Raw genomic sequence first — 18591 nt, 5'->3', positions numbered from 1 at the left:
TTGATTAGGACAGGGAAAATGGAGTACGAGAAGAAGCTTGCAGGGAACATTAAGGCGGATTGCAAAAGTTTCTATAGGTATGTAAAGAGAAAAAGGTTGGTGAAGACAAACGTAGGTCCCCTGCAGTCAGAATCAGGGGAAGTCATAACGGGGAACAAAGAAATGGCAGACCAATTGAACAAGTACTTTGGTTTGGTATTCACTAAGGAGGATACAAACAACCTTCCGGATATAAAAGGGGTCAGAGGGTCTAGTAAGGAGGGGGAACTGAGGGAAATCTTTATTAGTCGGGAAATTGTGTTGGGGAAATTGATGGGATTGAAGGCCGATAAATCCCCAGGGCCTGATGGACTGCATCCTAGAGTACTTAAGGAGGTGGCCTTGGAAATAGCGGATGCATTGACAGTCATTTTCCAACATTCCATTGACTCTGGATCAGTTCCTATGGAGTGGAGGGTAGCCAATGTAACCCCACTTTTTAAAAAAGGAGGGAGAGAGAAAACAGGGAATTATAGACCGGTCAGCCTGACCTCAGTAGTGGGTAAAATGATGGAATCAATTATTAAGGATGTCATAGCAGTGCATCTGGAAAATGGTGACATGATAGGTCCAAGTCAGCATGGATTTGTGAAAGGGAAATCATGCTTGACAAATCTTCTGGAATTTTTTGAGGATGTTTCCAGTAAAGTGGACAAAGGAGAACCAGTTGATGTGGTATATTTGGACTTTCAGAAGGCTTTCGACAAGGTCCCACACAAGAGATTAATGTGCAAAGTTAAAGCACATGGGATTGGGGGTAGTGTGCTGACGTGGATTGAGAACTGGTTGTCAGACAGGAAGCAAAGAGTAGGAGTAAACGGGTACTTTTCAGAATGGCAGGCAGTGACTAGTGGAGTGCCGCAAGGTTCTGTGCTGGGGCCCCAGCTGTTTACATTGTACATTAATGATTTAGACGAGGGGATTAAATGCAGTATCTCCAAATTTGCGGATGATACTAAGTTGGGTGGCAGTGTGAGCTGCGAGGAGGATGCTATTAGGCTGCAGAGTGACTTGGATAGGTTAGGTGAGTGGGAAAATGCATGGCAGATGAAGTATAATGTGGATAAATGTGAGGTTATCCACTTTGGTGGTAAAAACAGAGAGACAGACTATTATCTGAATGGTGACAGATTAGGAAAAGGGAAGGTGCAACGAGACCTGGGTGTCATGGTACATCAGTCATTGAAGGTTAGCATGCAGGTACAGCAGGCGGTTAAGAAAGCAAATGGCATGTTGGCCTTCATAGCGAGGGGATTTGAATACAGGGGCAGGGAGGTGTTGCTACAGTTGTACAGGGCCTTGGTGAGGCCACACCTGGAGTATTGTGTACAGTTTTGGTCTCCTAACTTGAGGAAGGACATTCTTGCTATTGAGGGAGTGCAGCGAAGGTTCACCAGACTGATTCCCGGGATGGCGGGACTGACCTATCAAGAAAGATTGGATCAACTGGGCTTGTATTCACTGGAGTTCAGAAGAATGAGAGGGGACCTCATAGAAACGTTTAAAATTCTGACGGGTTTAGACAGGTTAGATGCAGAAAGAATGTTCCCAATGTTGGGGAAGTCCAGAACCAGGGGTCACAGTCTGAGGATAAGGGGTAAGCCATTTAGATCCGAGATGAGGAGAAACTTCTTCACCCAGAGAGTGGTGAACCTGTGGAATTCTCTACCACAGAAAGTAGTTGAGGCCAATTCACTAAATATATTCAAAAGGGAGTTAGATGAAGTCCTTACTACTCGGGGGATCAAGGGTTATGGCGAGAAAGCAGGAAGGGGGTACTGAAGTTTCATGTTCAGCCATGAACTCATTGAATGGCGGTGCAGGCTAGAAGGGCTGAATGGCCTGCTCCTGCACCTATTTTCTATGTTTCTATGTTTCTATGTTTAGAAACATAGAAACATAGAGAATAGGTGCAGGAGTAGGCCATTTGGCCCTTTGAGCCTGCACCACCATTCAATAAGACCATGGCTGATCATTCCCTCAGTATCCCTTTCCTGCTTTCTTTCCATACCCCTTGATCCCCTTAGCTGTAAGGGCCATATCTAACTCCCTCTTGAATATATCCAATGAACTGGCATCAACAACTCTCTGCGGCAGGGAATTCCACAGGTTAACAACTGTCTGAGTGAAGAAGTTTCTCCTCATCTCAGTCCTAAGTGGCCTACCCCTTATACTAAGACTGTGTCCCCTGGTTCTGGACTTCCCCAACATCGGGAACATTCTACCCGCATCTAACCTGTCCCGTCCCGTCAGAATCTTATATGTTTCTATGAGATCCCCTCTCATCCTTCTAAACTCCAATGTATAAAGTCCCAGTTGATCCAATCTCTCCTCATATGTTAGTCCTGCCATCCCGGGAATCAGTCTGGTGAACCTTCGCTGCACTCCCTCAATAGCAAGAACGTCCTTCCTCAGATTAGGAAACCAAAACTGAACACAATATTCCAGGTGAGGCCTCACCAAGGCCCTGTACAACTGGAGTAAGACCTCCCTGCTCCTATACTCAAATCCCCTAGCTATGAAGGCCAACATACCATTTGCCTTCTTCACTGCCTTCTGTACCTGTATGCCAACTTTCAATGACTGATGAATCATGACATCCAGGTCTCGTTGCACCTCCCCTTTTCCTAATCTGCTGCCATTCAGATAATATTCTGTCTTCGTGTTTTTGCCCCCAAATTGGATAATCTCACATTTATCCACATTATACTGCATCTGCCATGCATTTGCCCATTTACCTAATCTGTCCAAGTCACGCTGCAGCCTGCTAGCATCCCCCTCACAGTTCACACCGCCACCCAGTTTAGTGTCATCTGCAAACTTGGAGATATTACACTCAATTCCTTCATCCAAATCATTGATGTATATTGTAAAGAGCTGGGGTCCCAGCACTGAGCCTTGTGGCACTCCAGTAGTCACTGCCTGCCATTCTGAAAAGGACTCGTTTATCTCGACTCTCTGCTTCCTGTCTGCCAACCAGTTCTCTATCCACGTCAGTATATTACCCCCAATACCATGTGCTTTGATTTTGCACACCAATCTCTTGTGTGGGACCTTGTCAAAACCCTTTTGAAAGTCCAAATACACCACATCCACTGGTTCTCCCTTGTCCACTCTCCTAGCTACATCCTCAAAAAATTCCAGAAGATTTGCCAAACATGATTTCCCCTTCATAAATCCATGCTGACTTGGACCAATCCTGTCACTGCTTTCCAAATGCGCTGCTATTTCATCTTTAATAATTGATTCCAACATTTTCCCCACTACTGATGTCAGGCTAACCAGTCTATAATTACCCGCTTTCTCTCTCCCTTCCTTTTTAAAAAGTGTGTTACATTAGCTACCCTCCAGTCCATAAGAACTGATCCAGAGTCAATAGACTGTTGGAAAATGATCACCTATGCATACACTAGTTCTAGGGCCACTTCCTTAAGTACTCTGGGATGCAGACTCTCAGGCCCCGGGGATTTATCGGCCTTCAATCCCATCAATTTCCCCAACACAATTTCCCACCTAATAAGGATTTCCTTCAGTTCCTCCTTCTCACTAGACCCTCAGTCCCCTAGTACTTCCAGAAGGTTATTTGTGTCTTCCTTTGTGAAGGCAGAACCAAAGTATTTGTCCAATTTGTCTGCCATTTCTTTGTTCCCCATTATAAATTCACCTGAATCCGACTGCAAGGGACCTACGTTTGTCTTCACTAATCTTTTTCTCTTCACATATCTATAGAAGCTTTTGCAGTCAGTTTTTATGTTCCCGGCAAGCTTCTTCTTGTACTCTATTTTCCACCTCTTAACTAAACCCTTTGTCCTCCTCTGCTGAATTCTAAATTTCTCCCAGTCCTCAGGTTTATTGCTTTTTCTGGCCAATTTATATGCCTCTTCCTTGGATTTAACACTATCCTTAATTTCCCTTGTTAGCCACGGTTGAGCCACCTTCCCCGTTTTATTTTTACTCCAGGCAGGGATGTACAATTGCTGAAGTTCATCCATGTGATCTTTAAATGTCTGCCATTGCCTATCCACCGTCAACCATTTAAGTATCATTTGCCAGTCTATTCTAGCCAATTCACGCCTCAAACCATCAAAGATACCTTTCCTTAAGCTCAGGACCCTAGTTTCTGAATTAACTGTGTCACTCTCCATCTTAATAAAGAATTCTACCATGTTATGGTCACTCTTCTCCAAGGGGCTTCGCACAACAAGATTGCTAATTAGTCCTTCTCATTACACATCACCCAGTCTAGGATGGCCTGCTCTCTAGTTGGTTCCTCAACATATTGGTCTAGAAAACCATCCCTAATACACTCCAGGAAATCCTCCTCCATCGCATTGGTTAGCCCAATCAATATATAGATTAAAGTCACCCATGATAACTGCTGTACCTTTATTGCATGCATCCCTAATTTCTTGTTTGATGCTGTCCCCAACCTTACTACTACTGTTTGGTGGTCTGTACACAACTCCCACTAGCGTTTTCTGCCCCCTGGTATTCCGTAGTTCCACCCATACCGATTCCACATCATCCAAGCTAATGTCCTTTCTTACTATTGCATTAATTTCCTCTTTAACCAGCAATGCCACTCCGCCTCCTTTTCCTTTCTGTCTATCCTTCCTAAATGTTGAATACCCCTGGATGTTGAGTTCCCAGACTTGGTCACCCTGGAGCCATGTCTCCGTGATGCCAATTACATCATACCCGTTAACTGCTATCTGCGCAGTTAATTCGTCCACCTTATTCCAAATACTCCTCACATTGAGGCATAGAGCCTTCAGGCTTGTCTTTCTAACACACTTTGCCCTTTTAGAATTTTGGTGTAATGTAGCCCTTTTTGCTTTTTGCCTTGGGTTTCTCTGACCTCCACTTTTACTTTTCTTCTTTCTATCTTTTGCTTCTGCTCCCATTCTACTTCCTTGAGCTCATCACATGATGATTTACCCAATCAGAAATGTATGACATATTTTTGGTGTTACTAACACACTTCGGGCTAAAAGTTCGGCAACCTTGCGCCCATTTTTTTGGCGATATTTTGCCATTTTTAGCGAAAAACGGTGCGGCAGGAAATTCGGAGAATTCTTGCAGTGGCGCTTTTCAAATACCGCTGGAGAGAGGAGCGCCACCGTGCAAGACTCGAAATATCGCTTTCGCCAAAAAATTTGGCTCTGAGCGCACCCATATTTAGGACGAAAAACACGCCAAGGACAAAGTTGCGTTGCAGCCCTTGGATCAGCAGTAATTTGAAGGTCTGCAAAAAAAGGTAAGTTAAAGTTTCTCTTTTTAAATTCTTTTGCAGCGATTCTCTGGTTGAGTGTCTGGTGAATGTTTTGTGATTTTTTTATTTTTTGTTTTTTGCAATTTATTTTTTTGTGTTTTCCGCCCTCCCAAGACCCAACTCGCAGTGGTATCGGCCTCAGAGAAAAGTTGCAGAAAATTCGCAGTTTGTGCCACAAATCCTTGTGCAACGCCAATTTTTACCGCTGCGCAAATTGAAGCTCGAATTTACGGTCTCATAGCGATAGCGTTGCCATAACGATAATTTGGGCGAAACAATACAATTATCGCTGAGAACCGAATTTCTAGCACTTAAAGTGTAAAGCTCACTTTATGTAAGAAGTTTACTATAGATAAATAAAAGATATATTTCAATAGACCTAATTTCTTTTTTATGTATTACTGTTCAGCATTGCAACTAAATACACACACATACAACCAGCATATTCCAGGCCATGACCTGACAGATCCAAATTGCAACCAGTCCCCAATTTTATCCCATTCAGTCCTGTTATTTCACATAACTCAGATTGGAGCCAACTTTTATGCATTTCTTGACCTATAGTATATAACAGATTAAACAGTCCTTGGCTGATGCTGCATTTATACTGCAGTTACTAGTCGGGCAGTATCCTGTTTGGACAATTTAGTTGGACCTCCTGTCTAGGAGAGAGCTTTGAACATGCAAAGATACTCCCCAGCAGGTAAAATTTAATTTAAAAAAAAAATCAGAGGCAAGTGCACTACCACTGAGTCACGGCTGATACCCAAGTCTTGAAGGTTTGGAGTGTGCAGGCAATTTACATTGTCCAAATATTTAAATTCAACAAGAAATTAAGGATGCGTGCCATAAAGGTACAGCAGTTATCATGGGTGACTTTAATCTACATATAGATTGGGCTAACCAAACTGGTAGCAATACGGTGGAGGAGGATTTTCTGGAGTGTATTAGGGATGGTTTTCTAGACCAATATATTGAGGAACCAACTAGAGGGCTAGCCATCCTAGACTGGATGATGTGTAATGAGAAAGGACTAATTAGCAATCTTGTTGTGTGAGGCCCCTTGGGGAAGAGTGACCATAATATGGTAGAATTCTTTATTAAGATGGAGAGTGACATAGTTAATTCAGAGACTAGAGTCCTGAAAAGGAAAGGTAACTTCGATGGTATGAGACGTGAATTGGCTAGAATAGACTGGCGAATGATACTTAAAGGGTTGATGGCAGATAGGCAATGGCAAACATTTAAAGATCACATGGATGAACTTCAACAATTGTACATCCCTGTCTGGGGTAAAAATAAAACGGGGAAGGTGGCTCAACCGTGGCTAACAAGGGAAATTAAGGACAGTGTTAAGGAAGAGGCATATAAATTGGCCAGAAAAAGCAGCAAACCTGCGGACTGGGAGAAATTTAGAATTCAGCAGAGGAGGACAAAGGGTTTAATAAGGAGGGGGGAAATAGAGTATGAGAGGAAGCTTGCTGGCAACATAAAAACTGACAAAAGCTTCTATAGATATGTGAAGAGAAAAAGATTAGTGAAGACAAATGTAAGTCCCTTGCAGTCAGATTCAGGTGAATTTATAATGGGGAACAAAGAAATGGCAGACCAGCTGAACAAATACTTTGCTTCTATCTTCACTTCCGGAAATACTAGGAGACCGAGAGTCTAGTAAGAAGGAAGAACTGAAGGAAATCCTTATTAGGCGGGAAATTGTGTTCGGGAAATTGATGGGATTGAAGGCCAATAAATCCTCGGTGCCTGATAGTCTGCATCCCAGAGTACTTAAGGAAGTGGCCCTAGAAATAGTGGATGCATTGGTGATCATTTTCCAACAGTCTATCGACTCTGGATCAGTTCTTATGGACTGATATGGGTAGCTAATGTAACACCACTTTTTAAAAAAGGAGGGAGAGAGAAAACGGGTAATTATGGACCGGTTAGCCTGACATCAGTGGTGGAGAAAATGTTGGAATCAATTATTAAGGATGAAATAGCAGCGCATTTGGAAAGTAGTGACCAGGATCGGTCCAAGTCAGCATGGATTTATGAAAGGGAAATCATGCTTGACAAATCTCCTGGAATTTTTTGAGGATGTAACTAGTAGAGTGGACAGGGGAGAACCAGTGGATATGGTGTATTTGGACTTTTAAAAGGCTTTTGACAAGGTCCCGCACAAGAGATTGATGTGCAAAATTAAAGCACGTGGTATTGGGGGATAATGTACTGACATGGATAGAGAACTGGTTGGTAGACAGGAAGCAGAGAGTCAGAATAAACGGATCCTTTTCTGAATGGCAGGCAGTGACTAGTGGGATGCCAAAGGGCTCAGTGCTGAAACCCCAGCTATTTACAATATACATTAATGATTTAGATGAAGGAATTGAGTGTAATATCTCCAAGTTTGCAGATGACACTAAGCTGGGTGGCGGTGTGAGCTGTGAGAGAGATGTTAAGAGGCTGCAGGTTAACTTGGAGAGGTTAGGTGAGTGGGCAAATGCATGGCAGATGCAGTATAATGTGGATAAATGTGAGGTTTGATGGCAAAAACACGAAGGCAGAATATTATCTGAATGGCGGCACATTAGAAAAGGGGAGGTGCAACAAGACCTGGGTATCATGGTACATCAGTCATTGAAAGTTGGCATGTAGGTACAGCAAGCGGTGAAGAAGGCAAATGGTATGTTGGTCTTCATAGCTAGGGGATTTGAGTATAGGAGCAGGGAGGTCTTACTGCAGTTGTACAGGGCCTCACCTGGAATATTGTGTCCAGTTTTGGTCTCCTAATCTGAGGAAGGACATTCTTGCTATTGAGGGAGTGCATCGAAGGTTCACCAGACTGGTTTACCAGACTGATGGCAGGACTGACATACGAGGAGAGACTGGATCAACTGGGCCTGTATTCACTGGAGTTTAGAAGGATGAGAGGGGATCTCATAGAAACATAACATTCTGACGGGACTGGACAGGTTAGATACAGGAAGAATGTTCCCGATGTTGGGGAAGTCCAGAACCAGGGGACATAGTCTAAGTATAAGGGGTAAGCCATTTAGGACTGAGATGAGGAGAAACTTCTTCACTCAAAGAGTTGTTAACCTGTGGAATTCCCTGCCGCAGAGAGTTGTTGATGCCAGTTCATTGGATATATTCAAGAGGGAGTTAGATATGGCCCTTACGGCTAAGGGGATCAAGGGGTATGGAGAGAAAGCAGGAAAGGGGTACTGAGGTGAATGATCAGCCATGATCTTATTGAATGGTGGTGCAGGCTCGAAGGGCTGAATGGCCTACTCCTGCACCTACTTTCTATGTTTCTAACTCGAGTACAAAAGGAAAAAATACTGCAGATGCTTGAAATCTGAAATAAAAAAGCAGAAAATGCTGGAAACATTAAGCAGGTCAGGCAGCTACTGTGGAGAGAGAAACAGAGTTATGTTTCAGGTAGGTGACCAAAGGTTCTGATGAAAGGTCATCGACCTGAAATGGTAACTCTGTTTCTCTCTTCACAGATGCTCCCTGACCTACCGTGTATTTCCAGCATGCTAAATTAACTTTAGGTAGATTTACAAAGTGCCCAAAAGAGCCAAGGTACTCCCTGATGGATTTGTAAACCAAGTTTACCACTGGACTGGAGATAAAGGCAACCCTTTCTAAGAACCCTTGCATCTTTCTTTTCAGTCAGATGGGCTCTAACTTTGGATTCATACTAAGTTTAGTGTCACTGTGAAGCCACTTGAAGCATCTCTTATGTTGTTGCATGAATGCAGCCAGTAGTAATTTATTTCTAAATGTGTGAGAGTACATGGACATGAGAGCCCCAGTGAAGGAAATGTAATTGTATAGTCAGTGAAGCGTTTACCTTCATCTTCTGGCTGCTGAGCCTGGCTACAAGATCCTTGACTCTGTTTAACTCAATTGTAGCTTCATCATAAATGGCTCGGGATTTCACATACTCGTCCTGTTCTCTGACCAGCGAATTCCTAGAATTGACCAAATTCAAGAGCTCCAAGCTCAGCTCATCGTTTTTTGCAACCTATCGCAAAGTGCATATATATATATTTTAATAATCAGCTCCATCCACAAAAGCATATGGCAATGAAAAGGTCACATTTTATAGTCTCTAATATATTCAAAGCTTGCTCAATCTTAATATGCACTTTAAAGAAAAAGTTTTAGATTGATTTTAAACTTTAATTGCCCTATTTTTGGACATTTCCTCGTGAATAATGTTTAAGTAATGATTTTAAACTTTAATTGCCCTATTTTTAGAATTTCCCCATCATTAATATTTAAATGTTTTTTAAGATTTAGTTGCCCTATTTTTGGACATTTCATCATGTATAATATTTAATTAATGGTTTCTAAACTTGAATTGCCCTATTTTTGGACATTTCATCATGTATAATATTTAATTAATAGTTTTTAAACTTTAATTGCCCTCTTTTCCTCATGTTTAATATTTAAATGATGTTTCGACAGTTCCATATTTTTATGCCTTTATATTTCGATTAAATGGGTTTGCTTTAGGTTTCCAAAGATTCAAATGAACTTTAGGCTGCAGACCAAGCCAGGCCCTCAGTCCTCAATCAGGACTGGACCTTAAGGTGAGACGTCTGGTCGCTCCACTGTCGCTGATACCAGAAGCAGTAGTCCCTTCACTTCATCCTCAGGGCCACCGAGTCCGCCATGTGATCTCCGAAGGCACTTCCAGTGAAACTCCGCAATCCCCGACACAAACAACGCGGGAAGTGCAGCCCAGTCACGTTATCCAGAGTGGCAGTTATCAACGGAGCCAGCGGCCTAACAGTGCCACTTATCAAACAAGGAAATCACCCAACAATGACCAGCATGAACATCAACAGAAAGCAACATTAGGCATGTGTAGGATTTTTATCTGTGTAAACAGCTGGCTGGGAATGTATTGCCAGTTTTAATTGATAGATTCAATGAATATAAATCAATAGAATGGAGAGAAACACTTAACTTTATATCAACCCCAGGAAACAGTCTTAAGAGGCAACCAACTGTTATTTTATTCAGCTTATTAAAGGTAAAAAGAAAGATCACTGACTTATATTAAACAAACAGCATGATGTATTCTTCCATTGTAACAGGATGGAGATTGTCTTCGATCCTCACCACTAACTCCGTTCCCTAGCGACCGACTCCATTCCTCTCCCTGGCAACTGTCTGAGGCTGAACCAGACTGTTCGCAACCTTGGTGTCATATTTGACCCCGAGATGAGCTTCCGACCACCTATCCACGCCATGACCGCCTATTTCCACCTCCAGAACATCACCTGACTCCGCCCCTACATCAGTTCATCTGCTGCTGAAACGCTCATCCATACCTTTGCTATGTCTAGACTTGACTATTCCAATGCTCTCTGGGCTAGCATCTTCCACCTACACAAACTTGAGGTGATCCAAAACACTGTTGCCCATGTCCTAACTCGCACCAAAGCCCGTTCACCCATCGCCCCTGTGCTCGCTGACCTACATTGGCTACCATTTAAGCAAGGCCTCGATTTTAAAATTCTCATCCCTGCTTTCAAATCCCTCCATGGCCTCGCCCTTCTCTATCTCTGTAATCTCCTCCAGCCCCACAACTCTCCAAGATACCTGCGCTCCTCTAATTCTGGCCCCTTGATCATCCCCGATTTTAATCGCTCCACCATTGATGGCCGTGCCTTCAGCTGCCTAGGACTTAAGCTCTGCAACTCCCTAAAACTCTTTGCCTCACTACCTCTCTTTCCTCCTTTTAGATGCTCTTTAAAGCCTACCTCTTTGATCAAGCTTTTGGACGTCTGCCCTAATATCTCCTTTTGTGGCTCAGTGTCAAATTTTATCTGATAACATTCATGTGAAGTGCCTTGGAAAATTTCACTATGTTAAAGGTGCTATATAAATACAAGTTGTTGTTGTTGATATAACCATTGTAATTCAAGTACTCCAACACATCATTTAACTGGATGTGGCATTATGTAAGCATTCCAATAGAATCTTATAGCACAGAAGGAGGCCATTCGGCCCATTGTGCCTGTGCTGGCTCTTTGAAAGAGACATCCAATTACTCTCAACTCCCCAGCTCTTTTGCCATAGCCACTGTGATGAAACGACTTACAGTGATACTACATCATGTAAAAGGATGGCAATTGATAAACATTGTGATGAAAGCGTTCGGTGATCTTCATCAAGTGTGAGAATGGAGAATGATATAAGCATTGTGATCAAAGTATTCACACTGATATTACATCATGTAACAAGAAGGATGTTATAAGCCCCTGTCTCAGCTCATTTGCTGATGAAACCCTCATCCATGCCTTTGTTACATCTAGACTTGATGATTCCAACACTGCCCTGGCCAGCCTCCCATCTTCCATGCTCCATAAACTTGAGCTCATCCAAAACTCTGCTGCCCGTGTCCTAACTCACACCAAGTCCCGTTCACCCATTGCCCCGGTGCTCGCTGACCTACATTGGCTCCCAGTCCGGCAAAGCCTCAATTTAAAAATTCTCTTCCTTGTTTTCAAATCCCTCCATGGCCTTGCCCTTCCCTATCTCTGTAACCTCCTCCAGCCCTATAACTCTCCGAGATCTCTGCACTCCTCCAATGCTTGTCTCTTGCGCGTCTCCGATTTTATTCACTCCACCATCGGTGGCAGTGCCTTCAGCTGCCTCGGCCCTAAACTTTGGAACTCCCTCTCCACCTCTTTACCTCTCTTTCCTCCTTTAAGACACTCCTTAAAAGCTACCTCTTTGATCAAGCGTTTAGTCATCTGTCCTAATATCTCCTTATGTGGCTTAATGTTAAATTTTGTCTGATAAAACTCCAGTGAAGTGCCTTGGGACATTTTATTACGTTAAAGGCACTATATAAATGAGAGTTGTTGTTATATATTTATGCTCTGTGTTTTGTGGGTTTAGATATTTTATATAATAAGACATCAAATTGTTGTAAAATTTGTGAATAAACTACTGCCTGCTAAGATACAAGGGATTACATTTCTAAATGTCAATGAAAGCCTTTGAAGTACAGTTCCAACTGTAACATCTCTAATACTTGGTCGGAGTTCGGAGTTCGGAAGTCGAACGCCAAACCATCATCAACACCTTCACCGAAGCGTACGAGAGTATGGGCCTTACACTAAACATCCATAAGACAAAGATTCTCCACCAATCTGCCCCGCCACACAGTACTGCCCACCCCTCCCCCGATTATCAAGATCCATGACGAGGCCTTGGACAACGTGGACCATTTTCCATACCTCGGGAACCTACTGTCAACAAGGGCAGACATCGATGACGAAGTCCAACACCGCCTTCAGTGTGCCAGTGCAGCCTTCGGTCACCTGAGGAAGAGAGTGTTTGAAGACCAGGACCTCAAACAGTAGTGATACCCGTCCTCCCATTTGCTTCAGAGACATGGACTATGTATAGCAGACACATCAAAGCACTGGAGAAATACCACCAACAATGCCTCCACATGATCCTGCAAATCCATTGGCAGGATTGGCACACCAACGTCAGTGTTCTCGATCAGGCCAACATCCCCAGCATCGAAGCATTGACCACGCTCGATCAGCTCCGATGGATGGGCCACATCGTCCGCATGCCCGATACTAGACTCCCAAAAACAAGGGCTCTACTCAGAGCTCTGATACGGTAAGCGAGTCCCAGGTGGGCAGAGGAAACGCTTCAAAGATACCCTCAAAGCCTCCTTGAAAAAGTGCAACATCCCATACCTGGGAATCCCTGGCCCTAGACCATCCAAAGTGGAGGAGAAGCATCCAGGAAGGCGCCGAACACCTCGAGTCTCTTCGCTCGGAGCACGCGGAAGCCAAGAGCAAACAGCGGAAGGAACGTACGACAATCCAAGCACCCCACCCACCCCTTAAACCACCATCTGCTCCACCTGTGACAGAGACTGTAGGTCCCGCATTGGACTCATCAGTCACCTGAGAACTCGCATTAGTGTGGAAACAAGTCATCCTCGACTCCGAGGGACAGCCTAAGAGAGAGACTTGTGAAGACCTTGCTACTATGTAATGATTTCCCATACATTAATCCATGTAGCCACTATCTGCTTTTAGCTCTCCTTTGAATCCACTCAGTCTTTGCTGATATGTAAAGTTTTTGTGCCCACGATCCACTGGGTCACTGACCTCCATTACTATGCCATCTCAATTCCTCTCAGTGTTTTCCCACAGTCACCCTCACCTAACTGAGATCCCCCTATTCACAACCCAACCCTTTCATTATTTCTATTTCCATTTCCACTTTCCTCCACAATTTGAGTAACACTACCCACTTCTTACCTTCTGGTCAAGAGTGACATCAGCAGATGGGTGGTGACCATTTTACACGGCACTTGTCAAAACCACCATTCTGGCAGCAGCTCAGGGAACAAGCACGACATTTTCGCACATATTAACACATATCTACCTGGCTAATCAAACTACAGTGCACACGATTGCAGATTAAGAATCGTTTAGCAATTTCATATCACAAAAATTGATGCATCACACATTATCTGCCACAAGTTAACTTTACAACTCTGACACAAGATGAACTAGTACTGCCTAGCGACAGTAAAGTTCCACAACACTTTGTTTTTTTTTTGCTTTTCATTACTATGGGAAACAAAAGAAAGATTGGTTCAGATCAAATCTGACTTAAGATCAGCACATTTTCTGGTAAATGAAAATTATTTTTAAGAATGCTTTACTATGTTTACAAAAAGCTGCCCAACATGGGCACAATTTATAATGACCAGAATTGAAGTCCATAGCGGATTCTCAGAGGGGTTTTCGACATCTTTGAACCCCGCTAGAACCTCTTGTTAACTTTTCACTCACCTCATTTCCATGCTGTTTACTCAGGGCCATATAATTGCTCTTCAGGACAATGTATTCATCTGCCAGCTCCTTACGATTTTTGTCCACTGCCTTCAGACGATCCTTAACCATCTCATAGTCACGTGTAGATTTGTCTTTCTGCACTTCTAGCTCCACTGTTCTGTTTTCAAGGATTAAAATCTGCAAAATGAAAATATCAGCATGACTAATAATGAAAAAAAAATGAATACATCCACTAAATATCTTTTCCGAGTCTGTGAAACTTGTGAATAGTTATAATGCCCTAGTGCTGCTGAACGTTAATGTTCAACTCCCATATTTGTGTCAGAAATAGAGGCGGATATCAGTGCAATCTGGGTGGAATTGACTGAAATAGCACAAAGGAACGTGGAATTTAAAACGCAAGTGAGTTATGCCAATAGCCACTTGCGCTCTTTTCGCTGGTTCAAAGGTCAATCCCTACCCACAGGACTATCCAATGTGCTTTCTGGTTTCTGTGAGGTTTCTTCAGTCCTCCCTTAAAGGAAAGGAGAGAGAAAGGAGGAGAAAGAAAGGAGAAAGAAAGAAAGACAGAAAGAAAATTTATAGTACTTTACTAAACCCTTCAAGAACATCCCAAAACTCTTTGTATACAATGAATTGATTTCAAGCGCAGTTATAGTTGCTATGTAGGTGAAAATCTTTCTGCCTCTTTACTAACATACCAGAAAGTTAAGGCCAACAGCATCATTCAGCCCTGATTTACAAAAATACAAATCTTCTTTCAGCATTCAATAATCCGTTATAACAATTTCAGAGCAAAGGACCAAGAACAAAACAGATAATTGAACCAATTAGGAAGAAATTTAAGAAAGTAAAATAAACACAAGAAATGTAACACAGCAGAAAATGAAAACTATAGGACTGTACTTTCCTCCATTTTCTAATTTTTGTCAAAAAGTAGATGTGAATATAAAACGCACTTTAGAGTTGCACCTACATTTAGGCTAAATTTAAGGGACAGAGGGAAATATTCCCCTAAATAGGAGCACAAGATGATTTTTATAAAGAGGATGGATAACTAAATAAGTGCCCCAAACAGTAAGACTGCCCATTCATTGCTGGAACACGGGTTTGCTCCTGATGGGTGGATGGGATGAAAGTCTCTTTGTTCCAATTCTGTATGGTTCCGAAGTGAAAGCACTCCAGGTTCTCAAAGTATGCTGTTGTGGATATGTTCATAATTGGGATTTTATGTGGGCAAAACCATTCACTAGTTTTTCATCTGCCTTTGTAATGTTCATTGCTTTACACCCATATTGCAATTTTCCAGCACAGTTACTCAGCTTGGTGTTTACTGTTGGAACAAATCGTTGCTTTTTTTCTATTTCTAGGTATTCTCCAGTTGACTGGACACTCTCAATATTCAGGTCCAATTATTTTAATGTATTATCCCTTTCACTGACCATACGCACATGGTAAATGAACTCTAATCTTCTGAATGCATCTTCCATCTACAGTTAATGCTGGGGAGAAACCAAGAGACTATTCCCAGCCAAATTAACTAACAGCGTTCACTGATGCTGAAAGATGCAGGTCTCAAATCACAGAGATCCAGATCAACTCTTATGAACAGAAGTAATGCAAAGTCTCCATGTCAGTGGCTGCACATATTGTTGCTAAGCAACATACTAACGTCATGGAGTATTTGTTTCTTTCCACAGACTGCAAGCGAAGACCTAGAAGGTGTTCAAAATCTTGTATGTGGCTGAGTCAGTGCAGAGGTATTAAAAGAAATCTGGCTTGAGATTTGTAAAGTTTAGAATCTGTGTATGAGTCAAATTTCTCAGTGTTAAGGTTCCACTTCCTTAACTCATTGACCAGCTATAAAACGGGTGGCTCACGGTGCTATCATGTGAAATAAATTCTCAAAACTGAGAAAACTCCCTAAAAAAAGGTTATGAGCTTCCTGGGGTAAAACAGTTCTCCCCATTACGATTCTTAATATGTTCTTTGGTGGTAATGCTAAGGCCATTATAAGAAAATGGCTCTACCATGTTATATCTCGTTGCATCTGTCCATCTATCTTTCAATTAGACTTTGATCAAATTGAATTTTATTCTTTTAAATCAAGAATAAAAAGGGCCATTGAACGCATCCAGTTCACCTGCTCATTTTTTTTCTCACCCAATTTTCTTCCCTCTTCCCACCTCCTGAAGGCATTAGCTTGCTAGAGTACGATTTCACCCGTGATCAATATTCACGTGAGCCTCAACAATGAGTTACCTCATCATCATAGGCAGTCCCTCGGAATCGAGGAGGACTTGCTTCCACTCTTAAAATGAGTCCTTAGGTGGCTGAACAGTCCAATACGAGAGCCACAGTCCCAGCCACAGGTGGGACAGATAGTCGTTGAGGGTAAGGGAGGGTAGGATAGATTTGCCGCATGCTCTTTCCGCTGCCTGCGCTTGATTTCTGCACGCTCTCGGCGATGAGACTCGAGGTGTTCAACGCCCTCCCGGATGCACTTCCTCCACTTAGAGCAGTCTTTGGCCGGGGACTCCCAGATGTCGGAGGGGATGTTGCACTTTATCAGGAAGGCAAATGAGTCACAGCCAGCTATCCGACTAAAGGTGATATCACAGTTGAGCCCAATCCTGTGCATATTGATGATCACCCTACATAAACTAGAGGTGATCCAAAACTTGGCTTCCCGTGTCCTAACTCACACCAAGTCCAGCTCACCCATCACCCCTGTGCTCACTGACCTACATTGGCTTCCGGTTAAGCATCGCCTCAATTTCAAAATTCAAATCCTTATTTTCAATCCCTCCATGGCCTCACCCCTCCCTATCTCTGCAATCTTCTCCAATCCCACAACCCCCCTCTAATTCTGCCCTTTTGAGCATCTCTGATTATAATCGCCCAACCATTGGTGGCCATGCCTTCTTTTGCCTAGGCCCTAATCTCTGAAACTCCCTCCCTAAACCTCTCCGCCTCTCTACCTCTCTTTCCTCCTTCAAGATGCTCCTTAAAGCTTACCTTTGACCAAGCTTTTGGTCATCTGCGCTAATTTCTCCTTATGCGGTTCGGTGTCAATTGTTTAATCTCATAACACTCCTGTGAAGCGCCTTGGGATGTTTTACTATGTTAAAGGCGCTATATAAATACAAGTTGTTGTTGTTGATCAAAAACTTTTATTTCAGATTTCCAGCATTTGCGGGTTTTTTTCTCTTTTTTATTTCTTTACCTCAGTTAACATAATATTGGACGTTATCAGTGCCTTAAAAACATTCTTCTCATCAACAACATCCTTCTCAACCATCTCTGGTTGTTTATGCCTCAGTGAATCTTTAACATGGTCTCCCTCTGATGATCACTTCTTGATAAAAAATGCTATTGAAATTATTGTAGATAGTTTCTATAAAATGCGTTGATCTCCACCCAATGCAGCAATTTCTCTTTCCTTTTCCACCAGGCACAGATTTTGATTAGTAATAAATAATCCTCGTACAAAAGCAAAATACCGCAGGTGCTGGAAATCTGAAATAAAAACAGAAAATGCTGGAAACACTTAGCGGGTCAGGCAGCATCTTTAGAGAAAGACCGAGTTCCCGTTTCAGGTCGATGGGCTTTCATCAGAACAGTTTCGTGGATCCTTGGTTTGGTTTTCTCATTTTGATTAGATGTTTTTGAATTGTCATTTATTTGTCACTTTATGGATATTTAATCCCATTGTTTCTTCCCCTCCTTCATTTGCTTGAGTACGTTACCAAGTCTTGCTGTTGTTAAGTAGGGAGCATACAACAATGTCCGACAGGAAAAGGCCAGCCGTTCCATCAAACCTCTCCTATACTGGCATGGTGCAATGTATGTCCACCATCACTCCACACCCCCCCCCCCCATGCACACTCCCCCTCCCCCACGCACCCCCCACCCCCACCCCCTCCCCAGCTACGCAATATCCTGGGAGAAAAAAAACCCTGGCCAATTTAGGGGAAAGCCGCACTGGGAAATTGCTCTCTGACCCCCGGAGGCGATCAGACAAGTTCCAGGAGACCACAGTGACTGAGAAGCTGTCAACATTGAGGTCAGAGGCTGAGTAATATATTGGGCTTCGGTAGTGCATTCACAAACAGTTTGGGCTTTCTTCATTTCCTTTTGATACAGTGAAAATTACAATTGGGAACAAAACAGTCACATCGGTTGTGCAAAATACCGTAAAAGGAACGAGTGTTTCCATGGCATCACTACCTTATTCTTAAGCTCAAAGTTCTCAGCTTCATATTGTTCTCGAATCTTGTTTGTCTGAATTTGCAGGTCAATCAGGTCCTTGGAAATCTAGATAGATAAAAGGAATCTCTGAGAATGAATCAGCAAATTAATCTTGAAGGGACAGGATCCCACAATTAAAAATTATGCCTCTTGGGTTTGGAGCAACATTAA

At 42.8% G+C, this 18591-nt stretch overlaps 1 protein-coding gene across 2 annotated transcripts in view; it reads right to left on the bottom strand.

Moving 5' to 3' along the window:
- Nucleotides 1-18591, bottom strand: part of ccdc78 (coiled-coil domain containing 78) — a 118482-nt gene that overhangs the window by 18210 nt on the left and 81681 nt on the right. For both annotated transcript variants that reach the window (XM_070856765.1, XM_070856764.1), the window contains exons 10-12: nucleotides 18400-18486; nucleotides 14167-14346; nucleotides 9168-9341 (exon numbers count right to left, since the gene is read on the bottom strand). In XM_070856765.1, coding sequence (XP_070712866.1) covers nucleotides 9168-9341; nucleotides 14167-14346; nucleotides 18400-18486 — 441 coding nt within the window. The remainder of the gene's footprint in view (nucleotides 1-9167; nucleotides 9342-14166; nucleotides 14347-18399; nucleotides 18487-18591) is intronic.

Source organism: Pristiophorus japonicus, chromosome 15 (genome assembly GCF_044704955.1).
Source record: "Pristiophorus japonicus isolate sPriJap1 chromosome 15, sPriJap1.hap1, whole genome shotgun sequence".
In the NCBI taxonomy this organism is placed as follows: domain Eukaryota; kingdom Metazoa; phylum Chordata; class Chondrichthyes; family Pristiophoridae; genus Pristiophorus; species Pristiophorus japonicus.
Note: the sequence above shows the minus strand (reverse complement) of the source record. Positions and strands in the feature narration are given on the sequence as shown.